This window comes from Dermochelys coriacea, chromosome 23, assembly GCF_009764565.3.
Source record: "Dermochelys coriacea isolate rDerCor1 chromosome 23, rDerCor1.pri.v4, whole genome shotgun sequence".
Lineage (NCBI taxonomy): Eukaryota > Metazoa > Chordata > Testudines > Dermochelyidae > Dermochelys > Dermochelys coriacea.
The window spans coordinates 13,232,488-13,257,772 of record NC_050090.1 but is presented as its reverse complement, the minus strand read 5'-3'; the positions used below and the strand labels follow the sequence as shown (position 1 = coordinate 13,257,772).

Below are 25,285 nucleotides of genomic sequence, written 5' to 3'. Positions count from 1 at the left end.
AGAGACTAACATCCACTCTATACGGCTAAATTCAGTGCCTTGCATAATCACAGGTTTCAGAGTAGCAGCCGTGTTAGTCTGTATTCGCAAAAAGAAAAGGAGTCACAAGGTGCCACAAGTACTCCTTTTCTTTTTGCGAATACAGACTAACACGGCTGCTACTCTGTCACCCACTCCGGGCTGCCTCCCGGACCCGCCAGGCAGAGAAGGGACCTCTGGTGAGTGTACCTTTTTAAATAGTATACATGGTTTAAAAGCAAGTGTGTTTAATGATTAATTTGCCCTGGCATACGTGGCCAGTACAGCTACTGGAAAAGTCTGTTAACATGTCTGGGGGTGGAGCAGAAATCCTCCGGGGACATCTCCATAAAGCTCTCCTGGATGTACTCCCAAAGCCTTTGCAAAAGGTTTCTGGGGAGGGCAGCCTTATTTCATCCACCATGGTAGGACAGGTTTCAGAGTAGCAGCCGTGTTAGTCTGTATTCGCAAAAAGAAAAGGAGTACTTGTGGCACCTTAGAGACTAACAAATTTATTAGAGCATAAGCCACCAAAATGCATCCGATGAAGTGAGCTGTAGCTCACGAAAGCTTATGCTCTAATAAATTTGTTAGTCTCTAAGGTGCCACAAGTACTCCTTTTCTTTTTGCGAATACAGACTAACACGGCTGCTACTCTGAAACCTGTCATTATGCAAGGCACTGAATTTAGCCGTATAGAGTGGAAATTCCACCAAATGCATCCGATGAAGTGAGCTGTAGCTCACGAAAGCTTATGCTCTAATAAATTTGTTAGTCTCTAAGGTGCCACAAGTACTCCTTTTCTTTTTGCGAATACAGACTAACACGGCTGCTACTCTGAAACCTGTCATTATGCAAGGCACTGAATTTAGCCGTATAGAGTGGAAATTCCACCAAATGCATCCGATGAAGTGAGCTGTAGCTCACGAAAGCTTATGCTCTAATAAATTTGTTAGTCTCTAAGGTGCCACAAGTACTCCTTTTCTTTTTGCGAATACAGACTAACACGGCTGCTACTCTGAAACCTGTCTTTATTGCCTCTGCAAGCGGTGATCAAAGAGGGGAGGGGAGGGTGATTAGCTTACAGGGAAGTAGAGTGAACTAAGGCGGGGGGGGGGGGGTTCATCAAGGAGAAACAAACAGAACTTTCACACCGTAGCCTGGCCAGTCATGAAACTGGTTTTCAAAGCTTCTCTGATGCACACCATGCCCTCCTGTGCTCTTCTAACCGCACTGGTGTCTGGCTGTGCGTAATCAGCAGCCAGGCGATTTGCCTCAACCTCCCACCCCGCCATAAACGTCTCCCCCTTACTCTCACAGATATTGTGGAGCGCACAGCAAGCAGTAATATCAATGGGAATATTGGTTTCACTGAGGTCTAAGCGAGTCAATAAACTTTGCCAGTGCGCTTTTAAATGTCCAAATGCACATTCTACCACCATTCTGCACTTGCTCAGCCTGTAGTTGAACAGCTCCTGACTACTGTCCAGGCTGCCTGTGTATGGCTTCATGAGCCATGGCATTAAGGGGTAGGCTGGGTCCCCAAGGATAACTATAGGCATTTCAACATCCCCAGTGGTTATTTTCTGGTCTGGGAATAAAGTCCCTTCCTGCAGCTTTTGAAACAGACCAGAGTTCCTGAAGATGCAAGCATCATGTACCTTTCCTGGCCATCCCACGTTGATGTTGGTGAAATGTCCCTTGTGATCCACCAGTGCTTGCAGCACTATTGAAAAGTACCCCTTGCGGTTTATATACTCACCAGCTCGGTGCTTCGGTGCCAAGATAGGGATATGGGTTCTGTCTACGGCACCACCACAGTTAGGGAATCCCATTGCAGCAAAGGCATCCACTATGACTTGCACATTTCCCAGACTCATTACCCTTGATATCAGCAGATCTTTGATTGCGTTGGCTACTTGCATCACAGCAGCCCCCACAGTAGATTTGCCCACTCCAAATTGATTCCCGACAGACTGGTAGCTGTCTGGCGTTGCAAGCTTCCACAGGGCTATTGCCACTTGCTTCTCAACTGTGAGGGCTGCTCTCATCTTGGTATTCTGGTGCTTCAGGGCAGGGGAAAGCAAGTCACAAAGTTCCATGAAAGTGCCCTTACGCATGCGAAAGTTTCAGAACCACTAGAAATCGTCCCACACCTGCAACACTATGCGGTCCCACCAGTCTGTGCTTGTTTCCTGGGCCCAGAATTGGCGTTCCACCACATGAGCCTGCCCCATTAGCACCATGATGCCCACATTGCCAGGGCCTTGCTTTGAGAGAAGTCTGTGTCCATGTCCTCATCACTCTCATCACCGCGCTGACATCGCCTACTCGCCCAGTTTCACTTTGCCAGGTTCTGGTGCTGAATATACTGCTGGATAATGCGCGTGGTGTTTAATGTGCTCCTAATTGCCAAAGTGATCTGAGCGGGCTCCATGCTTGCTGTGGTATGGCATGTGCACGGAAAAAAGCTGTGGAACGATTGTCTGCCGTTGCTCTGACGGAGGGAGGTGCGACTGACGATATGGCTTACAGGGTTGGCTTGCAGGGAATTAAAATCAACAAAGGGGCTGGCTTTACATCAAGGAGAAACAAAAACGGTCTAAAACAAAAACGGTCTAAAACAGAGCTTGTAGATACAGAGAACTGGACCCCTCAGCTGGGTCCATTTTGGGGGGCAGTGAGCCAGACATCCACGTCTGCACTTCATTCCTCATTCCCAGCCAGCCCCAAGTGACTCACCCTCCAGCCCCTCCTCCTCTGGGCTTTGTCCCTTTCCCAGACCAGGAAGGCACCTGATTCCTTTGTTCTCCAACCCTTTAGCTCTCACCTTGCAGGGATGAAGGGCCCAGGCCATCAGTTGCCAGGAGACAGAGTGTCGGCTATTTATGTATCCTGGACCTTAGCTCTGCAACAATTACACCCCCTTATCCCACCACCTAGAGACTTAAGAAATGCATAGGGGAAACTGAGGCACCCCTACAGTATTCAGAGGAAACATTAAGAACAGTCCCACTTAGTCACAGACCCTTCTGCAGCTTCGCCCAGAGTCAGGGTGTGAATCCCCAGAGGAGCTGCATCCCTGCGTTGGACGAGGGGTCCCTGTATAACCAGCCCACGCACCCCACCCCATCTCGCCCAGGTGTTACACACATTCCCAGCAGGGGCCCAGGGGGGCTCTGGGGTGCCCAGGGGGGCTGGTTTGTGGTTCTGTGTTTATTACAAATCTGGAGATTAACAGGATGCAGAATAACATAGACAGCCTCAGCACATCCCCTCCCCCTTCTGGTGCTAAGCCCCCCCTACACCAGCCCTACATGTGGGTCTGGACAGAGCAGGGGGCCAGCAGCTCGATGGGACAGGGCAGCAGCGGGGGGAGGGCAGCGTCCCCCCTAAATCTTCCCTAGAAGCAGAGTTCTCTGGGGCTGGCACTGCAGGGGAGGTGAGTCTGTCGCCCCCTGGGGCCCAGTGCCCCATGGCTACAGGGGGCTCTCACTGCGGGGCCCCCCGGGGCATGTTGATCGCGGCATACACGGTGGTCTGGGCAGACTCAGGGGCAGGGGCCGGTTCTCCCCACTTGGCCTGCAGCACCTGGATGTCCAGCTCGGCGTAGGTGAGTCCCTCGGCACTGGGGTCAGGCTCCTGGGGCAGGTAGGGGAGAGAGTCACTGGGGTGTGCATGTGTCTATGTGTGAATCTACCAACACCCCAACACACACACAGAGCACAGGGTACACACACACACACACACACACACACACGCAGAGCTGGTGATCCCATAAGCCCACTACTCTCCTACCAGCCTGACCCCCACCCCAAGCCACTGAGTGTGCCAGGAAAGGTGGAGGGGTGGGGGTGGGGGTGGGGGTGCTGCTGGGACCCATGCTGGTCAAGGTTGGGGTCAGGCCCCATGGGGGAACAGGGGATCTTACCAGGGTCTGTGGCTTTTTCCCTTCGTTGATGGAGGCATCTGCGGAATAGAGACACCCGCTGAGCTGCACCCCTGGCCGGCCCAGAGCAGAACCCCACACCCAGCTCCGACCCTCCCGCATGCATCCCAGAGGATCAGAGCCTGGCAGAGCCACCCCCTCCCCGCCCCACACCATGGGCAAGGGTCATTAGCCCAGTGTTACAGATTGTAAAACTGATGCACAGAGATGTCTGGGGGTTACAACGGGGCTGGGGGCTGGGAGTCAGAACGCCTGGGTTCTTGCCCCAGCTCAGGATGAGAGTGGGGTCTAGCTAGTGGTTAGAGCAGGGGATTGGGAGCCAGGAGTGGATGGGGAACTAGAGCGGGAAGGGAGGGTGGCCCCAGGGAGCTCCTGAGAGTCCAACACTCTCAGCTGACACCAGCTACCTCTGGGACCCCCTCCTGAGTCCTGCCCAGCAGCAGCTGTAAATCAGACCCTGCCCCATATGGGTGGAGCCCCCACAAGCCCCGTCCCTCCCTGGCGTCCTGCCCCACCCTGGTATCCCTTGGGTGTGTTACTCACAGATGGGGTCTTGCTGAGCTGGAGCCTTTAATGCCACCATAGGGCTGGTGCTAAAAGAGAAAATTGCCTTGTAAATGTCATATCCCCCCACCCGCGGAGAGATTCGCCAACACACCCAGAGAGCCCCCCATCCTGCCTCACACTGAACCCAATTCCCTAGACTCCTGGTCACTCCCCAACACCCCCCCCACACACCTCCCTGCTCTAATGACTAGACCCCACTCCCCTCCCAGACTAAGGAGAGAACCTAGGAGCCCTGTGACCCCGGCAGGTCGATTGGGAGGGGGAGGAGCCGGGTTCCTACCTGCTGGGTCTCAGTGCGGCTCCTTTTCCTGCAGAGGGACACAAACCAGAATCCCCCATGAGCCGATCGGGATCCCTCGGTCCCAGCGCTTGGCCACTCACCCCGCACAGAGCAGCAGGGATGGGGGCAGCACAACACTGTAGCATTTGCGGGGGGCGGGGCAGATTAACTCGAGGGGGCTTTTCCTGTCCCTAATCCTCCCTCGTTAGTGACTCGCTATAACAAATCTGATAGGTCGGCTCCCCTGGCACCCCATGTACCGGAGAGGCATGGCGCCGACGGCTCTTTATAAAGGGACCCCTTGCCCGGCGCTGAGATGCGGCCACCTCTGGGGTGGGGCACGGGGACTGGTTATATGGGGACCCCTCAGCCTGTGCTGAGATGCGGCCCCTCTGGGGTGGGACAGATGTGTGTGTACAGGGACAACCCATGTGTGTGTACAGCCCCTGCTGAGCCCCCACCCCACTCCTTGGCTTTTCCGGCACCGTCCCCCATCCAAACCATAACGCCATCCCACCCTGCTTAGCGGCAGGTTTAACCCTTCCCTCGCTGGGTGGGGCACTTACTGGCTCCGGTTTTTCTGAAGCAGACGAAGGCCACGAGGAGGAGGAGGAGGAGGCTGGCTGCTGCCGCGCTCGCCCCAGCGATGATGGGTCTGGTCAGACACAGAAGTGCCGGCGATTCGGATCCACCTGGGAAACAGCAGCCGGCCGTGAGTCTGGGAGTGGCTTGTCTGTTCCCCCCCACACCCCCTCCCACCCCAGGCAGCACCCAAGGGGCTGGGACACCGCAGGGCACAGCCAGGAGAAACTTCTATGGGGAGGATGTTGGGGGGCCCCAGGGTATCAAGTGGGGTCAGAGCAAGCAAGATTTTGGGGATTTGTAGCGCGAGGGGGCGCTGGGCTTCAGTGGGCGGGGGGGCTCAGGAGGGGGCGTTCACCCCATCGGTCAGGGCTGGGCCCATTGCCCCAGCACGGCACTAGGGGCCCTGTCTGATCCAGCCTGACTGTCATTTCTAAGGCATTTTACCCCCTTTCTCATGGCCACACTGACTCAGGCCAACAGGTCCATCTAGCCCGGTATCCCGCCTCCCATGCTGGCTGCTCCTGGCAGCCTCACAGGGAGCTCCAGGGCAGCCCCCCTCCATGGCCGCTGATGAGCCCAGCTGCACTCAGAGTGGGCCTCCTGCTGCCCTGGCAGGGCAGGTTCGTGTCTGAGCAGGAGGCTTCACTCCCCTCCCAAATCCGTCGGCGGGGAGGAGTCACCGCCCCTGAGAACAGCCTCCTTCCCTCCCCATGGGCAACCACTGGGGGAAGCTGCCCCATAATCTGTCTCAAGAGATTCTCCCCTGGCCCCACGCTGCCCAGGGTGGTGGGAGCCGGCACTGCTCCAGGCTGGGTCAGGTCTGTTCCTCCCTGCGGGAATAGAACCAGCGTCTGTCGGGGAGGGGCTGAAACACCGACTCAGAGATCACCACCCGTCCTCCACAACCAGTGCTGGATCAGCCACTGGGCCTACGGAACCCGTGCCCAGAAGCGCCGACCAAGTGGGAGGCCCTGGAGCCCCGGCTGCCAGGCAAGCAGGACGGGAGAAGCCCCAGCACCCCGACCCTGGTCCCTGCAGATGCACGGGGCAAGGTCAGGGAAAGCCTTAGCACCAAGATCTCTGTTGCGGCCCCAAGACCCCGCTAACTGCTCTTGCTCTCACTCCCCGCTGCGCCCCTGGGCTGGGGTGGGGAGACGGACCTTCTCCGGTCTTGGGCCTGCAGTTGGCGGGGGGCAGAAAGTAGCAAATGGGTTGCGGGGCTGCAGTGGGGGGACGGAATGGGGCAGAACCATGGGTGGAATAGGGGCGGGACCCGGGGGAGGAGCAGAAAGGGGCGGGGCCGTGGGCGGGGCTGCGGGCCAAAGAGGTGGGATAGGAGAGGGACGCAGGTGGAAGGGGTGGGGAGGGATCCCCCTTGCTCTGGCCCAGGGCCCCAGGAAACCTTGATCCACCTCTGCCCGTGACTCAGCATCGATCGATCGTTACTGTCAGTCCCGGGGAGGGGGGTTTGTGGCTGGGGACGGTGCCGGCTGAGCAGCCCCAGGGCCCAGACTCCTCTGTGCGTCCCCAGTGCGGGGGCAGCCGGGGGAGCATCCCCTGGGAAAGGCCCCTGCTCTGCAGCTCCCCCTGGGGGCAGGGATCCCCCCTCCCTCAGCCCTGAACCTCCAGGAACTGCTGCTCCCCCCTGCCTGGGGAACCCCCCGATGACACTGTCCCTGCTCCCTGTCCACGGGAGTCCTAGGGCTCTGGGCAGAGCCTGGCTCTGAGCATCCCATCAGGGTGCCGACCTACTGAGGGTCCAGCTGGGAGTGGGGACGTGGAACTGGGCCCCTCACCTGCTACCATCAGCTGCACGGGGTCGCTGGGCTGCGAGGAGACGAAGGGCTCTGATCGGGGCCGGTAGCTGCAGCTGTAGTTCCCTCCATACGGCCAACCCACAGTGGGGATGTGGAACTCGGCCCCGTCCCCAGCAGGGTCCATGTGTCGCGGCGGGTTCAGGTCTCCAGCCCTGTGCAGAAAGAACCTCGCGTCCCGTTGCTGCCCCTGACACCGGATGATGACGTCTGCCCCTGGGGTGGTGTCCCCAGTGGGGCTCAGCGAGATGGAGGGTCTGGGTAAGCTGGCATCTGCACATAGGAGACAGGCTGTGAGAGACAGACCTGGGCACCCAACCAGCCCCGTCCTCCAGCTGCAGAAGAGAAGAGTGAGGGGGGATTTGATAGCAGCCTTCAACTCCCTTAAGGGGGGCTCCAAAGAGGATGGAGCTGGGCTGTTCTCAGTGGTGGCAGATGACAGAACAAGGAGCAATGGTCTCAGGTTGCAGTGGGGGAGGTCTAATTTGGATATTAGGAAACACTATTGTGGTGATGCCCCCATAAGGCTTTATGAAAATATACTTATGAATGTATATATGACATAACTAGAATGTGTTTTATGCTACATATGCCATGTAACATATCTCTGTAAAGGTTATGACCTACTGAATCTATTAATCTTATTTGTATGCATGTGTCATTATCGTATTCAAAGTTATGCATATTGGCTGCGTACTTGTTTGATTCTGAGTAGGTTTTAGTGAAGCAGTTGGTCAGCTTCCTGAGAAAGGACTATTCTCAGTAAGTGCTCAATCAAGAAGCCCTTAAGCCAACAATGAACTTGGAGACGCCAATCCACAGCTGACAGGTTTCAGAGTAGCAGCCGTGTTAGTCTGTATTCGCAAAAAGAAAAGGAGGACTTGTGGCACCTTAGAGACTAACAAATTTATTTGAGCATAAGCTTTCGTGAGCTACAGCTCACTTCGTCGGATGCATTCAGTGGAAAATACAATGGGGAGAACACCCATTGTTTCATGTTCTCGGTGTATATAAATCTCCCCACTGTATTTTCCACTGAATGCATCCGAAGAAGTGAGCTGTAGCTCACGAAAGCTTATGCTCAAATAAATTTGTTAGTCTCTAAGGTGCCACAAGTACTCCTTTTCTTTTTGCAAATCCACATCTGGGCTTTCCCAGGAATGTGGCGTGGCTGGTAAGGAACTCAGTCATGCATGGACATGTGACTTGCCCAGGTGACTTCAAAACTCCATTTTGTAGCTGGACTTTGCATAGGAGAGAGGAGGGGGTCTCCACCCGCAAGAGAAAGTCTATTTAAACCCCTGGGAGACCCCTCCATTTTGTCTTCAGCTGGCTAAAGAGAGAGCCTCTCCACCCCAAAGATACCTGAAAGAAACTGGAACAAAGGACAGTAACTACAGGGGGATCCAGCGCTATTGAGGCCAGTGTTTGCAGAGGTCTCCACTAACTGTGGGTGTCTCTGTTTGTGGGCGGTCGGTCTGAGATCCCCCAAGACTGAGGCCCCCAGACAAAGAAGGACACTTTTGAAACGGTGACGTGTCCACCAAGCCACTGCTTTTCCTGCAGCCCCTGCCTCATTCAGCTCCAGCCTGGGCACTGCCTGGGGCGGGGCCGGGAGAACAGAGGGGAGGGGATCACAGGATTAAATAGCGACTCACAGTTCCTACGTACAAGAGGCAGTGTTAAAGTAGCCTCCCTGCCCCAAGTCTCCAGGGGCTGCTGCTTCTCCCTGGCTGGGGAACCCCCCAGTGACTCCGTCCCCGCTCTCCGGCCGGGCATCCCCACTGCAGGGTCAGGGCTCAGGACAGAGCCTGGCTCTGAGCGTCCCATTGGCACCAAGCCCCTGTGAGGGTCTGGCTGGGGGTGGGGCTGGGAACAGGGACACCGAGCCGAGCCCCTCACCTCTCACCACCAGCTCCACGGGGTCGCTGGGGGACGACACGGTGAACGGCTCCGATCTGCTGTGATAGGAGCAGTTGTAGCTCCCCCTGTCCTCCCAGCTCACGTTGCTGATGGAAAACACAGCCTCCAACCCGTTCGAAGTCACAGTTTGGAATTGGCGTCCCTCTTTATTCAGCACGAACTGCATGCCCTGGCGCTTCCCCCGACACCAGACAGCCACGGCTCCCCCTACGGAGACCCCCTGACTGGGGCTCAGGGAGATGCTGGGTTTGGGGTAACTGGGCTCTGCAGGGGAAAGCAGACAGGCCGTGAGACACAGACCCCGTCACCCAGTCTGGGGCCCGTCCTCACCACGCAGCCTCCGTGGCAGGTCAGACCTGGCAGCCCTGGGGACGGGCTCCTGGATGCCTTTCCACAGGAGACAGGAGTTTCCTCTGAGCCCTGGGCTAACAGCATGAGCTCCTGGGAGCCAGAGCTCTGCTCCCTAGCGGGTGACAGGCCAGTCCAGTCTCCAGGGTCCATTCACTCCCTGGCTTCTCTGCTGGGAGGGCTGGGAGCCAGGACTCCTGGGTTCTGTCCCGGCTCTGGGAGGGGAGTGAGGTCTAGTGGGGAGAGCACGGATGATGGGGGCCAGGACTCCTGGGTTCTGTGCACATGTAAAGGGACTGTTGTCTCCTTACTGACATTCAGTCGGGGTGTTTTGGTTGCTAGCTCCCAGTACCAAGGGGAAGGGTCGATGGGAAACCAGGACCCTGAGACTGACAGTCCCCAGGAACAATGGGGAGAGGCCAACGCTCCAGGTGAGCCTGATTGACAGGGCAAGCGGGCTAGTCTGGAGGCCAGGGGGTCCCGTCCTCTGGGTGAGCTGGAATTGCCTGGGGCTGACAGAGGGGGGCCGAGCTAAGGAGGAAGCAGGGGCCTAAGCTGAGCTGGGAGCACCCAGAGCCGGGCCAGCCAGAGGGGCCAGAACAGCAGCCCGGGGAGGAGGTCAGTGCTGGGAGCAGAGCTGCAGCCCCCAGAGCCAGAGAATTGGCCCAGGGAGCTGGAGGCAGAGCAGCAGCCAGGCAGAGGCAGAGAGGGGGGCTGGGGCTGGAGCAGGGTCTGGGGCAGAGGCTCAAGCTGGGACTGGGGCTGGGGCTGGGGCTGGGGCAGTCAGGAGCCGGGTGCGGGGAGCAGCTGGGGAGAGCGAGGCGGACCCTGGGCAGCGGGCCCAGCGCATGGAGAGACCCCCAGCCAGGACGCCCGGCAGGCCAGACTCGGAGGAGGATTGGTAACCCCGACGGGGCAGGGGCGACACTGAGAAGAAGGGTCCTGCCACCTAGAGCCTGAGGTCGTGTGGCCACCGCCAGAGCGAGGGTCCGACCCGCAGCGTCCCTGCAGCACAGCCAGGGTCTGGGCAGGGGTCTGGGACGTGTGAGGAACAGACTGAACTGCCCGGACGCCCCAGACACGCAGGCTGTGACGTCCCCGGGCCACAGAGCGGGGCGACGGGTACCTGGGGCCCAGCCTTGCCGGGGTTACGAGGACTCTGCCACACGGGAGCGGGGAAGGGGAGCCCTCGAGGTCAGGCAGGTCTCTGGGTAAAGGGAGTGGGAGCGAGGACTCAGATCCTTTCCTAGCCAATCCCACCGAGGCGGGTATAAGACAGGAAAGTTGCCCACAATAGCAGAACCATTCCCCCACTTACACACAGCCCCACCCCTGACTTGTAGGGGACTGTGCAAGTCTCTACTATCCACTGAGGTTTATAACCTTCAGCTCCGCCCGTCACCCCCTAACTGATGTGTTGCCTGGGAAAGGCCCCCTTGCTCTGCAGCTCCCCCTGGGGACAGGGATCCCCCCTCCCTCAGCCCTGAATATCCAGTGGCTGCTTCTCCCCCTGTCTGGGGAACCCCCCAGTGACTCTGTCCCCTCTACTGGGCTCAGGGCAGAGCCTGGCTCTGAGCATCCCATCAGTGCAGACACCCACCTTCCCTAGGCCTTGGGATCACGGGTGTGCGGCTGTGAGTGCAGGGGAGGGAGGTGTTGGGGCGGGGGCTGATCTGGGGGGGTTCTCCCCCATGGCTGCACTGACCATGGACGTTTCGGTTACCCCGAGGGGATCCAGAGCCCACGGATGAGCCCTGTTAGCGTTTGTATGAGCTGAAATAAATCCACATTCTCCCCCCCCCCGCAATCTTGCCAGCCTGGGGAGGCAGGACATTGAACCTGTGGATGGTTCCCATCTGCTTTGTCAGACCCCGGGAGCCAGAGTCAGCTCCTAGTTACTCCCTGGTGGGGATGGGCAGAGAAGAACTGGGACGGGTCGGAGCTCACAGGGGGACTTTGCAATGAGTTTTCGGTACGGTTGAGGGCTCAGTTCCCCTCCCCCATCCTTGATGTTACTGTCCTCCCCACAGACTCATACTCACCTCCCCACACCCCGCTGTGCCCAGCCAGCCAGCAGCCTGGAGAGGAGATGGCTCGTTAGTCACAGATCCCAGAGCAACTGGATCCCACACCCTGGTCTCAGATCCACCCCACCCCACCCCATCATGGGCACATGCCCTGGTCTCAGATCCACCCCCCACATGGACACATGCCCTTGTCTCAGATCCACCCCCCACATGGACAAACAACCTGGCTGTCTCCAATACTTACCGAGGAAGAGGACGATGAGAGCAGACGCCATGACGGGGCAGTGGGGGGCCCCTCAGCGCTGCCATCAACACCCCAGTGCTGACCTCCACTGAGCCTGAGGCCCGAGTGCGAGCAGAATGAGGAACTGCACCGGGGGCTGAAGCCCCAGGAAACCCGTGATCCGCTCGGCCCCTTTCTTCCCCACCAGATGGTTTCTCTGCAATCTCCAGGCAAATCTACCGTGGTCAGAGCTAAGCCAGCTCCCTGCAACGCCCAGCAAACCACATCCCCTCCTGCAGCTGCCTGGTCCCACCCCACCCCCCATCACCCCCATCACCCCGCATCACCCCCATCAGCTCCCATGTGGGAGCTGCCCAGTCCAGGGACCAGGTGGGAACAGGGGAATCTCAGGAGGTGTCAAGAGGTGTCCAGGTTGCCCTGAGCTTTTCCAACAGGCCCGTCTAGCCTCCCTGGAGCAGCAGCTCAGAGCAGAGGAGGGCTTCTGCCCCCCACACACAGTGCCCCCAGAAAGAAATCCTCTCCCATGGCGTGGGACAGAGATTCCTTCCTGACCCAGCTGGGACCAGCCCCAGCCCTGGAGCATGAAGATCGAGGGACCTGGCCAACCTCCTTCTCAGGTATCATTGCTGCAGACGCCGTTCTTAGCTGAGTGATGTGGCACAGAGAAACGACAGGGGGGTTTGAGGGGGTGGGGGTTGTGGTTTCTGGTCCCCATGAGCAGGGGAGGGAGGGGTAAATGTAGATCCTGAGTTGATAAAGGAGCAGTGGATAAATCTGGGAAAGGGGAAGTCTGCCCAGAGCGAGCGCTCGGTTCCAGTTTCTGCTACTGCCTGTGAAATTCTGTGTAAACCTGATGCCCGGCACCTACCCTGTTATATACCCCGGCTCTGGGAGGGAAATGGGGTCTAGTGCTTGGGGGAGTGGGGGTGGCTGTTAGCCAGGACTTCTGGGCTCTCTCCTGGCTCTGGTTGGGGGGTGGGGTCTAGTGCTAAGAGTAAAGGACATAGATTCGAGCCAGCCCCCTAGAGGTGAAAGGCCCCATGTCTCTTCCCAATCCCATACCTGGGGCAGTGGGTCTGTGCATCTCAGGGCCAAGGGCAGAGCTCACCTCAGGATGCTGCGAAAGGGACACGGGGGTGTGGGGGGAGCCAACCAGCCACCCAGAAAGGAAAGGGGGCAAGATCATAGGACAGAGCTCAAGAGAAACTCCCCACGCCCCGCCACCCCGGCAGATGCCCATGCTCTGTCTCCCAAGTTTGTTTACCCTTCACGCTCCACCCCCGACCTTTACGCATTGGGACCCTCAGCCCCCTGGCCTATATCCCCTCCCCCATATATGTCCCACCATCCCGTGTCCCCTCATGGCCCTGTCCCCATCTTTCTGCCCCCTGGCCTGTGTCCCTGTGACAAAGTGGGACTGTTCTTAATGTTTCCTCTGAATACTGTCAGGGTGCCTCAGTTTCCCCTATGCATTTCTTAAGTCTCTAGGTGGTGGGATAAAGGGGTGTAATTGTTGCAGAGCAAAGGGCCAATGTACATAAATGGCCGACACTTTTTTCTCCTGGCAACTGATTGCCTGGGTCCTTCCCCCCTGCAGTGTGCGAGCTAAAGGGTTGGAGAACAAAGGAATCAGTGCCTTCCTGGCCTGGGAAAGGGACAGAGGAGGGGGGGCTGGAGTGGGAGTCAGTTTGGGGCTGGTTGGGGATATGGAGTGAAGTGCAGACGGGGTTGTCTGGCTCACTGCTCCCCAAAATGGACCCGGCTGAGGGGTCCAGTTCTCTGTACCTACAAGCTCTTTTTTGGACTGTCTTCTTGTCATCTAATAAACCTCGATTTTACTGGCTGGCTAAGAGTATGTCTACACTGTGAAATTAGGTCGAATTTATAGAAGTCGGGTTTTTAGATATCGTTTTTATATAGTCGATTTTGTGTGTCCCCACACAAAATGCTCTAAGTGCATTAAGTGCATTAACTCGGCGGAGGGCTTCCACAGTACCAAGGCTAGCATCGACTTCCGGAGCGTTGCACTGTGGGTAGCTATCCCACAGTTCCCGCAGTCTCCGCCGCCCGTTGGAATTCTGGGTTGAGATCCCAATGCCTGACGGGGCAAAAACATTGTTGCGGGTGGTTCTGAGCACATGTTGTCAGGTCCCCCTTCACATCCCTCCCTCCGTGAAAGCAACGGCAGACAATCGTTTCGCGCCTTTTTTCCTGAGTTACCTGTGCAGACGCCATAGCACGGCAAGCTTGGAGCCCGCTCAGCTCACTGTCACCGTACGTCTCCTGGGTGCTGGCAGATGCGGTACTGCATTGCTACACAGCAGCAACCCATTGCCTTGTGGCAGCAGACGGTGCAATAGGCCTGATAACCATCGTCATCATGTCCTAGGTGCGCTTGCCCGCCTCGGTAAGGTCGGTCAGGAGTGCCTGGGCAGACATGGGCGCAGGGACTGAAATAGGAGTGACTCATAGAATCATAGAATCATAGAATATCAGGGTTGGAAGGGACCCCAGAAGGTCATCTAGTCCAACCCCCTGCTCAAAGCAGGACCAAGTCCCAGTTAAATCATCCCAGCCAGGGCTTTGTCAAGCCTGACCTTAAAAACCTCTAAGGAAGGAGATTCTACCACCTCCCTAGGTAACGCATTCCAGTGTTTCACCACCCTCTTAGTGAAAAAGTTTTTTCCTAATATCCAATCTAAACCTCCCCCATTGCAACTTGAGACCATTACTCCTCGTTCTGTCATCTGCTACCATTGAGAACAGTCTAGAGCCATCCTCTTTGAAACCCCCTTTCAGGTAGTTGAAAGCAGCTATCAAATCCCCCCTCATTCTTCTCTTCTGCAGACTAAACAATCCCAGCTCCCTCAGCCTCTCCTCATAAGTCATGTGCTCTAGACCCCTAATCATTTTTGTTGCCCTTCGTTGTACTCTTTCCAATTTATCCACATCCTTCCTGTAGTGTGGGGCCCAAAACTGGACACAGTACTCCAGATGAGGCCTCACCAGTGTCGAATAGAGGGGAACGATCACGTCCCTCGATCTGCTCGCTATGCCCCTACTTATACAACCCAAAATGCCATTGGCCTTCTTGGCAACAGGGCACACTGCTGACTCATATCCAGCTTCTCGTCCACTGTCACCCCTAGGTCCTTTTCCGCAGAACTGCTGCCGAGCCATTCGGTCCCTAGTCTGTAGCGGTGCATTGGATTCTTCCATCCTAAGTGCAGGACCCTGCATTTATCCTTATTGAACCTCATTAGATTTCTTTTGGCCCAATCCTCCAATTTGTCTAGGTCCTTCTGTATCCTATCCCTCCCCTCCAGCGTATCTACCACTCCTCCCAGTTTAGTATCATCCGCAAATTTGCTGAGAGTGCAATCCACACCATCCTCCAGATCATTTATGAAGATATTGAACAAAACGGGCCCCAGGACCGACCCCTGGGGCACTCCACTTGACACCGGCTGCCAACTAGACATGGAGCCATTGATCACTACCCGTTGAGCCCGACAATCTAGCCAGCTTTCTACCCACCTTATAGTGCATTCATCCAGCCCATACTTCCTTAACTTGCTGACAAGAATGCTGTGGGAGACCGTGTCAAAAGCTTTGCTAAAGTCAAGAAACAATACATCCACTGCTTTCCCTTCATCCACAGAACCAGTAATCTCATCATAAAAGGCGATTAGATTAGTCAGGCATGACCTTCCCTTGGTGAATCCATGCTGACTGTTCCTGATCACTTTCCTCTCCTCTAAGTGCTTCAGGATTGATTCTTTGAGGACCTGCTCCATGATTTTTCCAGGGACTGAGGTGAGGCTGACCGGCCTGTAGTTCCCAGGATCCTCCTTCTTCCCTTTTTTAAAGATGGGCACTACATTAGCCTTTTTCCAGTCATCCGGGACTTCCCCCGTTCGCCACGAGTTTTCAAAGATAATGGCCAAGGGCTCTGCAATCACAGCCGCCAATTCCCTCAGCACTCTCGGATGCAATTCGTCCGGCCCCATGGACTTGTGCACGTCCAGCTTTTCTAAATAGTCCCTAACCACCTCTATCTCTACAGAGGGCTGGCCATCTCTTCCCCATTTTGTGATGCCCAGCACAGCAGTCTGGGAGCTGACCTTGTTAGTGAAAACAGAGGCAAAAAAAGCATTGAGTACATTAGCTTTTTCCACATCCTCTGTCACTAGCTTGCCTCCCTCATTCAGTAAGGGGCCCACACTTTCCTTGGCTTTCTTCTTGTTGCCAACATACCTGAAGAAACCCTTCTTGTTACTCTTGACATCTCTTGCTAGCTGCAGCTCCAGGTGCGATTTGGCCCTCCTGATATCTTTCCTACATGCCCGAGCAATATTTTATACTCTTCCCTGGTCATATGTCCAACCTTCCACTTCTTGTAAGCTTCTTTTTTATGTTTAAGATCCGCTAGGATTTCACCATTAAGCCAAGCTGGTCGCCTGCCATATTTACTATTCTTTCGACTCATCGGGATGGTTTGTCCCTGTAACCTCAACAGGGATTCCTTGAAATACAGCCAGCTCTCCTGGACTCCCTTCCCTTTCATGTTAGTCCCCCAGGGGATCCTGGCCATCTGTTCCCTGAGGGAGTCAAAGTCTGCTTTCCTGAAGTCCAGGGTCCGTATCCTGCTGCTTACCTTTCTTCCCTGCGTCAGGATCCTGAACTCAACCAACTCATGGTCACTGCCTCCCAGATTCCCATCCACTTTTGCTTCCCCCACTAATTCTACCCGGTTTGTGAGCAGCAGGTCAAGAAAAGCGCTCCCCCTAGTTGGCTCCCCTAGCACTTGCACCAGGAAATTGTCCCCTACGCTTTCCAAAAACTTCCTGGATTGTCTATGCACCGCTGTATTGCTCTCCCAGCAGATATCAGGAAAATTAAAGTCACCCATGAGAATCAGGGCATGCGATCTAGTAGCTTCCGTGAGTTGCCGGAAGAAAGCCTCATCCACCTCATCCCCCTGGTCCGGTGGTCTATAGCAGACTCCCACCATGACATCACTCTTGTTGCACACACTTCTAAACTTAATCCAGAGACACTCAGGTTTTTCCACAGTTTCGTACCGGAGCTCTGAGCAGTCATACTGCTCCCTTACATACAGTGCTACTCCCCCACCTTTTCTGCCCTGCCTGTCCTTCCTGAACAGTTTATAACCATCCATGACTGTACTCCAGTCATGTGAGTTATCCCACCAAGTCTCTGTTATTCCAATCACGTCATAACTCAACCAGGTCATTCTCTTTTGTCCTGCTGGCAGTCCTATTGCACCGTCTGCTGCCAGCCAAAGATGTAAAAGATAGATGGAGTGGATCAAAAGAAGAAATAGACCAGCTTTGTTTTGTTTTCATTTGCTCCCCTCTCCCTCCATGAAATCAATGGCTGACAATCGTTTCGGTGAGGTCTGTCAGGGGCACCTTGAAAAGTTTAATGGAGATTCAGTCATGTCTGGAATACTAGGGAGAGGGATAGCTCAGTGGGTTGAGCATTGGTCTGCTTAACCCAGGGTTTTGAGTTCAATCCATGAGGGGCCATTCTGTGTGACAGTTGTTTTTGTTTCTCCTTAATGTGAAGCCACCCCCTTTGTTGATTTTAATTCCCTGCAAGCCAACCCTGTAAGCCATGTTGTCAGTCGCCCCCTCCGTCAAAGCAACGGCAGACAATCGTTCCACGCCTTTTTTCTGTGCAGACACCATACCACGGCAAGCATGGAGCTGCTCAGATCACTTTGGCAGTTAGGAGCACATTAAACACCACATGCATTATCCAGCAGTATATGCAGCACCAGAACCTGGCAAAGCGAAACCAGGCTAGTAGGCGACGTCAGTGCGGTGACGAGAGGGATGAGGACGTGGACACAGACTTCTCTCAAAGCATGGGCCCTGACAATATGGGCATCATGGTGCTAATGGGGCAGGCTCATGCCATGGAACGCCGATTCTGGGCCCAAGAAACAAGCACAGACTGGTGGGACCGCATAGTGTTGCAGGTGTGGGACGATTCCCAGTGGCTGTGAAACTTTCGCATGCGTAAGGGCACTTTCATGGAACTTTGTGACTTGCTTTCCCGCGCTCTGAGGTGCAAGAATACCAAGATGAGAGCAGCCCTCACAGTTGAAAAGCAAGTGGCAATAGCCCTGTGGAAGCTTGCAACGCCAGACAGCTACCAGTCTGTCGGGAATCAATTTGGAGTGGGCAAATCTACTGTGGGGGCTGCTGTGATGAAAGTAGCCAACGCAATCAAAGATCTGCTGATATCAAGAGTAATGAGTCTGGGAAATGTGCAAGTCATAGTGGATGGCTTTGCTGCAATGGGATTCCCTAACTGTGGTGGGGCCATAGATGGAACCCATATCCCTATCGTGGCACCGGAGCACCGAGCTGGTGAGTACATAAACCGCAAGGGGTACTTTTCAATAGTGCTGCAAGCGCTGGTGGATCACAAGGGACATTTCACCAACATCAACGTGGGATGGCCGGAAAGATACATGATGCTCGCATCTTCAGGAACTCTGGTCTGTTTCAAAAGCTGCAGGAAGGGACTTTATTCCCAGACCAGAAAATAACCACTGGGGATGTTGAAATGCCTATAGTTATCCTTGGGGACCCAGCCTACCCCTTAATGCCATGGCTCATGAAGCCATACACAGGCAGCCTGGACAGTAGTCAGGAGCTGTTCAACTACAGGCTGAGCAAGTGCAGAATGGTGGTAGAATGTGCATTTGGACATTTAAAAGCACGCTGGCAAAGTTTACTGACTCACTTAGACCTCAGCGAAACTAGTATTCCCATTGATATTACTGCTTGCTGTGCGCTCCACAATATCTGGGAGAGTAAGGGGGAGACGTTTATGGCGGGGTGGGAGGTTGAGGCAAATCGCCTGGCCGCTGGTTACGCTCAGCCAGACACCAGTGCGGTTAGAAGAGCACAGGAGGGTAGGGTGCGCATCAGAGAAGCTTTGAAAACCAGTTTCATGACTGGCCAGGCTACGGTGTGAAAGTTCTGTTTGTTTCTCCTTGATGAACCCCCCCCCTTGGTTCACTCTACTTCCCTGTAAGCTAACCACCCTCCCCTCCCCGCTTCGATCACTGCTCGCAGAGGCAATAAAATCTTTTTTTCGCCTTCTAATCTTCACTAGCCTCTGGGAAGGAAAAGATCCCCTGTGATCCTTGAAACACATGCAGCTGGTGGAGAAAAAAAAAGGGAGAGTGGTATTTAAAAAGACACATTTTATAGAACAATGGGTGCACTCTTTCACGGTAAACCTTGCTGTTAACATTACATACACAGAACATATGCTTTCGTGACAAGGTCGCATTTTGCCTCCCCCCACCGCGTGTCTAACCCCTCTCCCCTCCCCGTGGCTAACAGCAGGGAACATTTCTGTTCAGCCACAGGCAAACAGCCCAGCAGGAACGGGCACCTCTGAATGTCCCCTGAAGAAAAGCACCCTATTTCAACCAGGTGACCATGAATGATATCACTCTCCTGATGATAACACAGAGAGATAAAGAACGGATGTTGATTGAAGCCAGCAAACATACACTGCAATGCTTTCTTCTGCAATGATTCCCGACTACGTCCTACTGGCCTGGCGTGGTAAAGTGTCCTACCATGGTGGATGAAATAAGGCTGCCCTCCCCAGAAACCTTTTGCAAAGGCTTTGGGAGTACATCCAGGAGAGCTTTATGGAGATATCCCCGGAGGATTTCTGCTCCACCCCCAGACATGTTAACAGACTTTTCCAGTAGCTGTACTGGCCACATATGCCAGGGCAAATTAATCATTAAACACACTTGCTTTTAAACCATGTATACTATTTAAAAAGGTACACTCACCAGAGGTCCCTTCTCTGCCTGGCGGGTCCGGGAGGCAGCCTGGAGTGGGTTCGGGGATTACTGACTCCAGGCCCAGGGTGAGAAACAGTTCCTGGCTGTCGGGAAAACCAGTTTCTCCACTTTCTTGCTGTGAGCTATCTACAACCTCGTCATCATCATCTTTCTCGTCCCCAAAACCTGCTTCCGTGTTGCCGCCCTCCCCATTGACGGAGTCAAAGCACACGGTTGGGATAGTGGTGGCTGAACCCCCTAAAATGGCATACAGCTCATCATAGAAACGGCATGTTTGGGGCTCTGACCCGGCGCGGCCTTTTGCCTCTCTGGTTTTCTGGTAGGCTTGCCTCAGCTCCTTAAGTTTCACGCGGCACTGCTTCGGGTCCCTGTTACGGCCTCTGTCCTTCATGCCCTGGGAGATTTTAACAAATGTTTTAGCATTTTGAAAACTGAAACGGAGTTGTGATAGCACAGATTCCTCTCCCCATACAGCGATCAGATCCCGTACCTCCCGTTCGGTCCATGCTGGAGCTCTTTTGCGATTCTGGGACTCCATCATGGTCACCTCTGCTGATGAGCTCTTCACTCACCTCTAGCTTGCCGCGCTGGCCAAACAGGAAATGAGATTCAAAAGTTCGTGGGCCTTTGCCTGTCTACCTGACCAGTGCGTCTGAGTTGAGAGCGCTGTCCAGAGCGGTCAGAATGGAGCACTCTGGCATAGCTCCCGGAGGCCAATACCGTCGAATTGCGTCCACACTACCCCAATATCGACCCAGCAAGGCCAATTTCAGCACTAATCCCCTTGTCGGGGGGTGGAGTAAAGAAATCGATTTTAAGAGCCCTTTAAGTAAAAAAAAAGGGCTTCGTCATGTGGACGGGTGCAGGGTTAAGTCGATTTAATGCTGCTAAATTTGACCTCAGCTCCTAGTGTAGACCAGGGCTGAGAGTCCCGTCTGACTGCGGAGTCGGGGGGCAGGACCCTCTGGCTTCCCCAGGACCCCACCTGGGTGGACCCGCTGTGGGAAGCGCACGGAGGGGCAGAGGATGCTGGATGCTCCGAGGTCAGGCCCAGGAAGGGGGCAGCCGGGTGAGCTGTGTGTCCTGCAGACAGGCTGCTCCCAGAGAGGAGACTCCCCAGAGTCCTGCCTGGCTTTGTGGGGAGCAGATCCAGAGCATGGCCCGGGGACTCCGTGACAGTCCCATCCCCCATTCTGTAGTTCCCTCACGTCCCCCACATCAGGTCCCCATCCCCCCCCAATTCCGCCCCCATCCCATGGCCCTTCACCACTCTTGTGTCCACTCACGCCCCTGTCCCCTCCCCCGTTCTGCCCTATCCCCATCCCCTATCCCCTCACACACTCTGACCTCCCTCCCTGGGGCAGAGGGAGGTGTGGGGTATTGTGGGGGCAGGAGTCTGAGGTGGGGGACCCAGGACAGAGGGGGCAGGAGTAGGAGGGGGGTAGTGAGAGGGGAAGCTGGCGAGGGGTGGAAATAGCAGCTCCTTCCTGGGGAGCACCATCTGCCCCCTCCCCCCTCACACTCCCAAACAATCCTGGCCCCGGCTCTGACCTTTGGGGGAGCCTGTCTGCCCTCAAACTCCTGCCCCCATCCCGACCCCTCTCCTCTCAACCCCCCTCCCGACACCCCCAACCTACTTCCCTCAAACTCCCGGCTCCTCCCAGCTTGGCTCCCCCCAAACACCCACCATGGACAGCTCGGATTTGATGCCATATCAGGAGTTGTAGCTCCCTGCATCTCTCTGGCTCACGTTGTGGATGGAAAATTGAGCCACATCCTCTGGGGGGTCTTTGCCCTGCCTTGCTTCTGGGTTTTCAGCTTTATACAGAGGGACCCTCACTCCCTGACATCGACACTCACACCGGACGGTCATTGCTCCCCCCAGGGTGACTCCCCCACTTGGGTGCAGGGAGATGTTGGGTTTGGGGTAGCTGAGCTCTGCAGGCAGGAGGAGACAGGCCGTGAGACACAGACCCCGGCACAGTCACTGTTCCCCGTCCCCACAGCCTGGCCCCAGTGACGAGGCTGATACAGGGGCTGCAGGGAGAGAGTCTCCTGGATGCTTTTTCCCCAAATCCAAGACCGAGAGAGCTGGGCTAGCGACATAAGAGACACTGGGCCCCCCACCCCTCAGCAGGGCAACGATGCGGATCCATCTGCCAGGAGCCCATGGAGGGGTGGCTGGGGCAGAGCAAAGAGAGGCCAAGGTGACCTAGAGGTCAGATGTGTTTTATCTCCATCAGCTGGGGAAGGAGAAATCAGTTCAGTGGGCACATGCACTGGCTTTCTCTGACACTCACCGAGGAATAGGACGGTGAGAGCAGATGGCATGACGGAGGCAGTGAGGGGCCCCTCAGCGCTGCCACCAACGCCCCAGAGCAGCTCCACCGAGCCCCAAATAACAAACTCAGCTGGTGACTCCAGCTACAGGAAGCCGACGATGTCTCGTCTCTTCCTTTGTCCATCACGCCTTGTCTCTAGTCTGCAGCGGAAATCTAGTGCGGTCAAAGTAAGCAGGGGGCTTTGCAAAACCCAAGCCTGGGCCCATCGGCCTGGCCAAGTGTCATGCAGCTCCCAGCTTGTCTGTGTCTCTGTGTGGAGGGGGAACAGTTCTCCCTCCATGTACCCTGCAGCCTTGGGGAAGGTGCACCAGGCTGGGAGCTAGGAGACCACGGGGTCTGGTTTTCAATCTTCCACTGACCACGATTTCCATGCAGATTCCCCTACACCCGTCCTTTCTTACATTCTGGGTTCAAACATGGGTGGTGGCCTGTCCTAAATATAAAGGGAAGGGTACCCACCTTTCTGTACACAGTGCAAAAATGTCCCTCCTGGCCAGAGGCAAAACCCTTTCACCTGTAAAGGGTTAAGAAGCTCAGGTAACCTCGCTGGCACCTGACCCAAAATGACCAATGAGGGGGCAAGATACTTGCAGACTTCGAGGTGGGGGAAAAGGCTTTTGTCTGTCTGTGTGATACCTTTGCCGGGAACAGATCAAGGATGCAAGCCCTCCACTCCTGTAAAGTTAGTAAATAATCTAGCTCGAAATGCATTAGGTTTTCTTTGTTTTGGCTTGTAAATTCGCTGTGCTGGAGGGAATGTGTATTCCTGTTTTTGTGTCTTTTTGTAATTTAAGGTTTTACCTAGGGGGATTCTCTGTGTTTTGAATCTGACTGCTTGTGAGATGATCTTCCATTCTAATCTTACAGAGTGTTTCTTTTATCTTTGTTTTGTTCTTCTAATAAAGTTCTGTTTTTTAAGAATCTGATTGGGTTTTTAGGGTCCTAAGAAATCCAAGCTGATCTGTGCTCAGCTTGTTTATTCTCAAGTCTTCCCAGGAAAGGGAGTGTAAGGGCTCAGAGGGATTGCTGGGGGAAGAGGAACTTGTGGTCCTTTTCCCTGGTTCTTGGTTAAAGCGCTTGGTGGTGGCAGCATTCCTAGACCAAGAACAAAAAGAGATTTTGTGCGTTGGGGAAGTTTTTAACCTAAGCTGGTAGAAATAAGCTTAGGGGGTCTTTCATGCGGGTCCCCACATCTGTACCCCAGAGTTCAAAGTGGGGAAGGAACCTTGACATGGCCCATGAAGATAAAATTAATATGTGATCATGAAATTAAAGGATGGCGCCGTAATGCATGTGCACAAGGGGGCAGAGTTAAGGGTGTTTGGGACACTTTGCGGTATTCCCTCATGCTGGAGGGTTTGACTGCAGCCTTCCTGCTCAGTCTGCCAACCTGCCCACCTGCAACACAAGCCGTGGCACCGTGTTAAGAGCGGGCGCGATAGGGAAGACCTGAGTTTGCTGCCCCTTGCGCCATAGCTGAGCGGGGATGACGGGTTTCCACTGTAATGCCTGATTCTAAGGGATTTTTCTCAGTGTGTGTATTAAATCAACCAGGTTCAAAAGAAAATCAGAGAAAGAGAAATTCCATCCCAGGCCCCCAACGGATCACCAACCGGGAGAGACCCAGGGACCTTCTAATGCCCCTGAAGAGACCCTGTCCCCCGAGCTGGAGGAGACCCTGTCAGTGGTTATGTGGCCAGGCCCCTAGAGAGGGACGTGACACAGGCTTTGTTTATATGCCATTGGCTAGCGGCAGCAGAAAGCTCGGGGTCAGGAAGGTTTGACTTGGTTCTGGGCTTTGGCAGGGGAGTGGGGACTAGTGGTTAGAACCAGGGGATGGAGCTGGGGCCAGGACTCCCGGTGTCACAATTGTGTTGTTGCCCCTCCGGGGCTTGCACACAGCGCTGGGCTGGGCCAGGGCTGCATTAAAGGTCCGTCAGCTGCCTGGCCGAAGGGTCCCAATGAGTCTCCTTCAATCAGCTCCCTCGTCCCAGGGTCCCGGCCCCCCTGCTCACCAGGCCCCCGGGAGCCTTTGCCCCCGGGCCCCGGAGCAGGAGGGAGATGAGCAGCAGATTCATTGTGAAGCAGGGTCATTCCCCCCCACACCTGACCCCCCCGCCTGACCCCCCACCCCAATCTCCCAGCTTGCTGCCCCTCTTGGTAGGGGCAGGGAGAGAGATGACTGTGGGGTTGGGGCCATTATAGGGCAGGGAATGTGGGGCAGAGGGGCTGTGAGGGGGGAAACTGAAGGGACAAAAACCAAAATGGGGCCAGCCCGTTAGCGGCAGATTCGTGTCTGAAGCAGGAGGCTTCTCTTCCCTCCCAAATCTGTTGGTGAGTTTCAGGGGAGTCACTGCCCCTGAGAACAGCCTCCATCCCTTTCCCTGGGCAACCGCTGCCTAGGGAACTGCCCCATAACCTGTGACTTAATAGATTCCCCCAGGCCCTGGTACCTGGCCTGGGCTGCCCTGGCGGGTGGGAGCCGGCACCATTCCAGACTGGGTCGGGTCAGTTCCCCCTGTGGGAATAGAACCAGCGTCCACCAGCGATCCCCTCCCCCGATGACTCGGCATCAACCATTAGGGTCCTTCCTGGGTATGGGGGGGGGGATTTATGTGGCTGGGACGGTGCCAGCTGGGCAGCCCCTGGGCCCTGACTCCTCTGTGTGTCCCCTTAATGGGAGCAGCCTGGGGGAGCATTCCCCTGGGAAAGGCCCCTGCTCCGCAGCTCCCCCTGGGAGCAGAGATCCCCTTCCCTTATTCCCGAACCTCCAGCGGCTGCTGCTCCTCCCTGGCTGAGGAACCCCCCCAGTGACCCTGTCCCAACTCCCTGGCCAGGCATCTCCTCTGCTGGCCCCAGGGCAGAGCCTGGCTCCGAGCGTCCCATGAGTGCAAAGTCCCCCTGAGGGTCCGGCTAAGTGTGGGGCTCTGGACACCGAGCCGGGCCCCTCACCTGCTACCACCAGCTCCTCGGGGTCGCTGGGCTCCGACCAGGCGAAGGGATCTGTTGAGTAGTGATAATAACAGGTGTAGCTCCCTCCGTCTCCCCGTTTCACGCTGCGGATGAGAAATTCCCCCCCCACCCGCCACAGGCTCCACCTGTCCCAGCGGGGTCCAATCCCCAACCTTAAACAGAGAGAAGCTGGCATCCCGGCGACCAGCCCGACCCCGAAGGGTGACATCCTGCCCAGGGTGGTCACCCTGCTGGGGCTCAGGGAGATGGCGGGTTTGGGGTACATCTCTGCACTCAGAAAGAGTCAGAGAGTGAGACACTGACCCCGGTCCAGTCCCTGGGGTCTCACAGCTTCCCCCCGCTGGGATC

At 55.7% G+C, this 25,285-nt stretch overlaps 1 protein-coding gene across 15 annotated transcripts in view; it reads right to left on the bottom strand.

Annotated features, from left to right (window-relative positions):
* The window catches only part of LOC119846859 (immunoglobulin superfamily member 1-like), a 597,460-nt gene that overhangs the window by 530,876 nt on the left and 41,299 nt on the right, over positions 1-25,285 (bottom strand). For 11 of the 15 annotated variants that reach the window (XM_038381059.2, XM_043501151.1, XM_043501152.1 and 8 more), the window contains exon 6: positions 9,116-9,400. In XM_038381059.2, the coding sequence (XP_038236987.2) occupies positions 9,116-9,400 (285 nt within the window). Of the gene's footprint in view, positions 1-7,195; positions 7,487-9,115; positions 9,401-25,285 lie in introns of all 15 variants that reach the window. The other 4 variants (XM_043501160.1, XM_043501159.1, XM_043501163.1 and 1 more) reach the window with 1 other exon arrangement.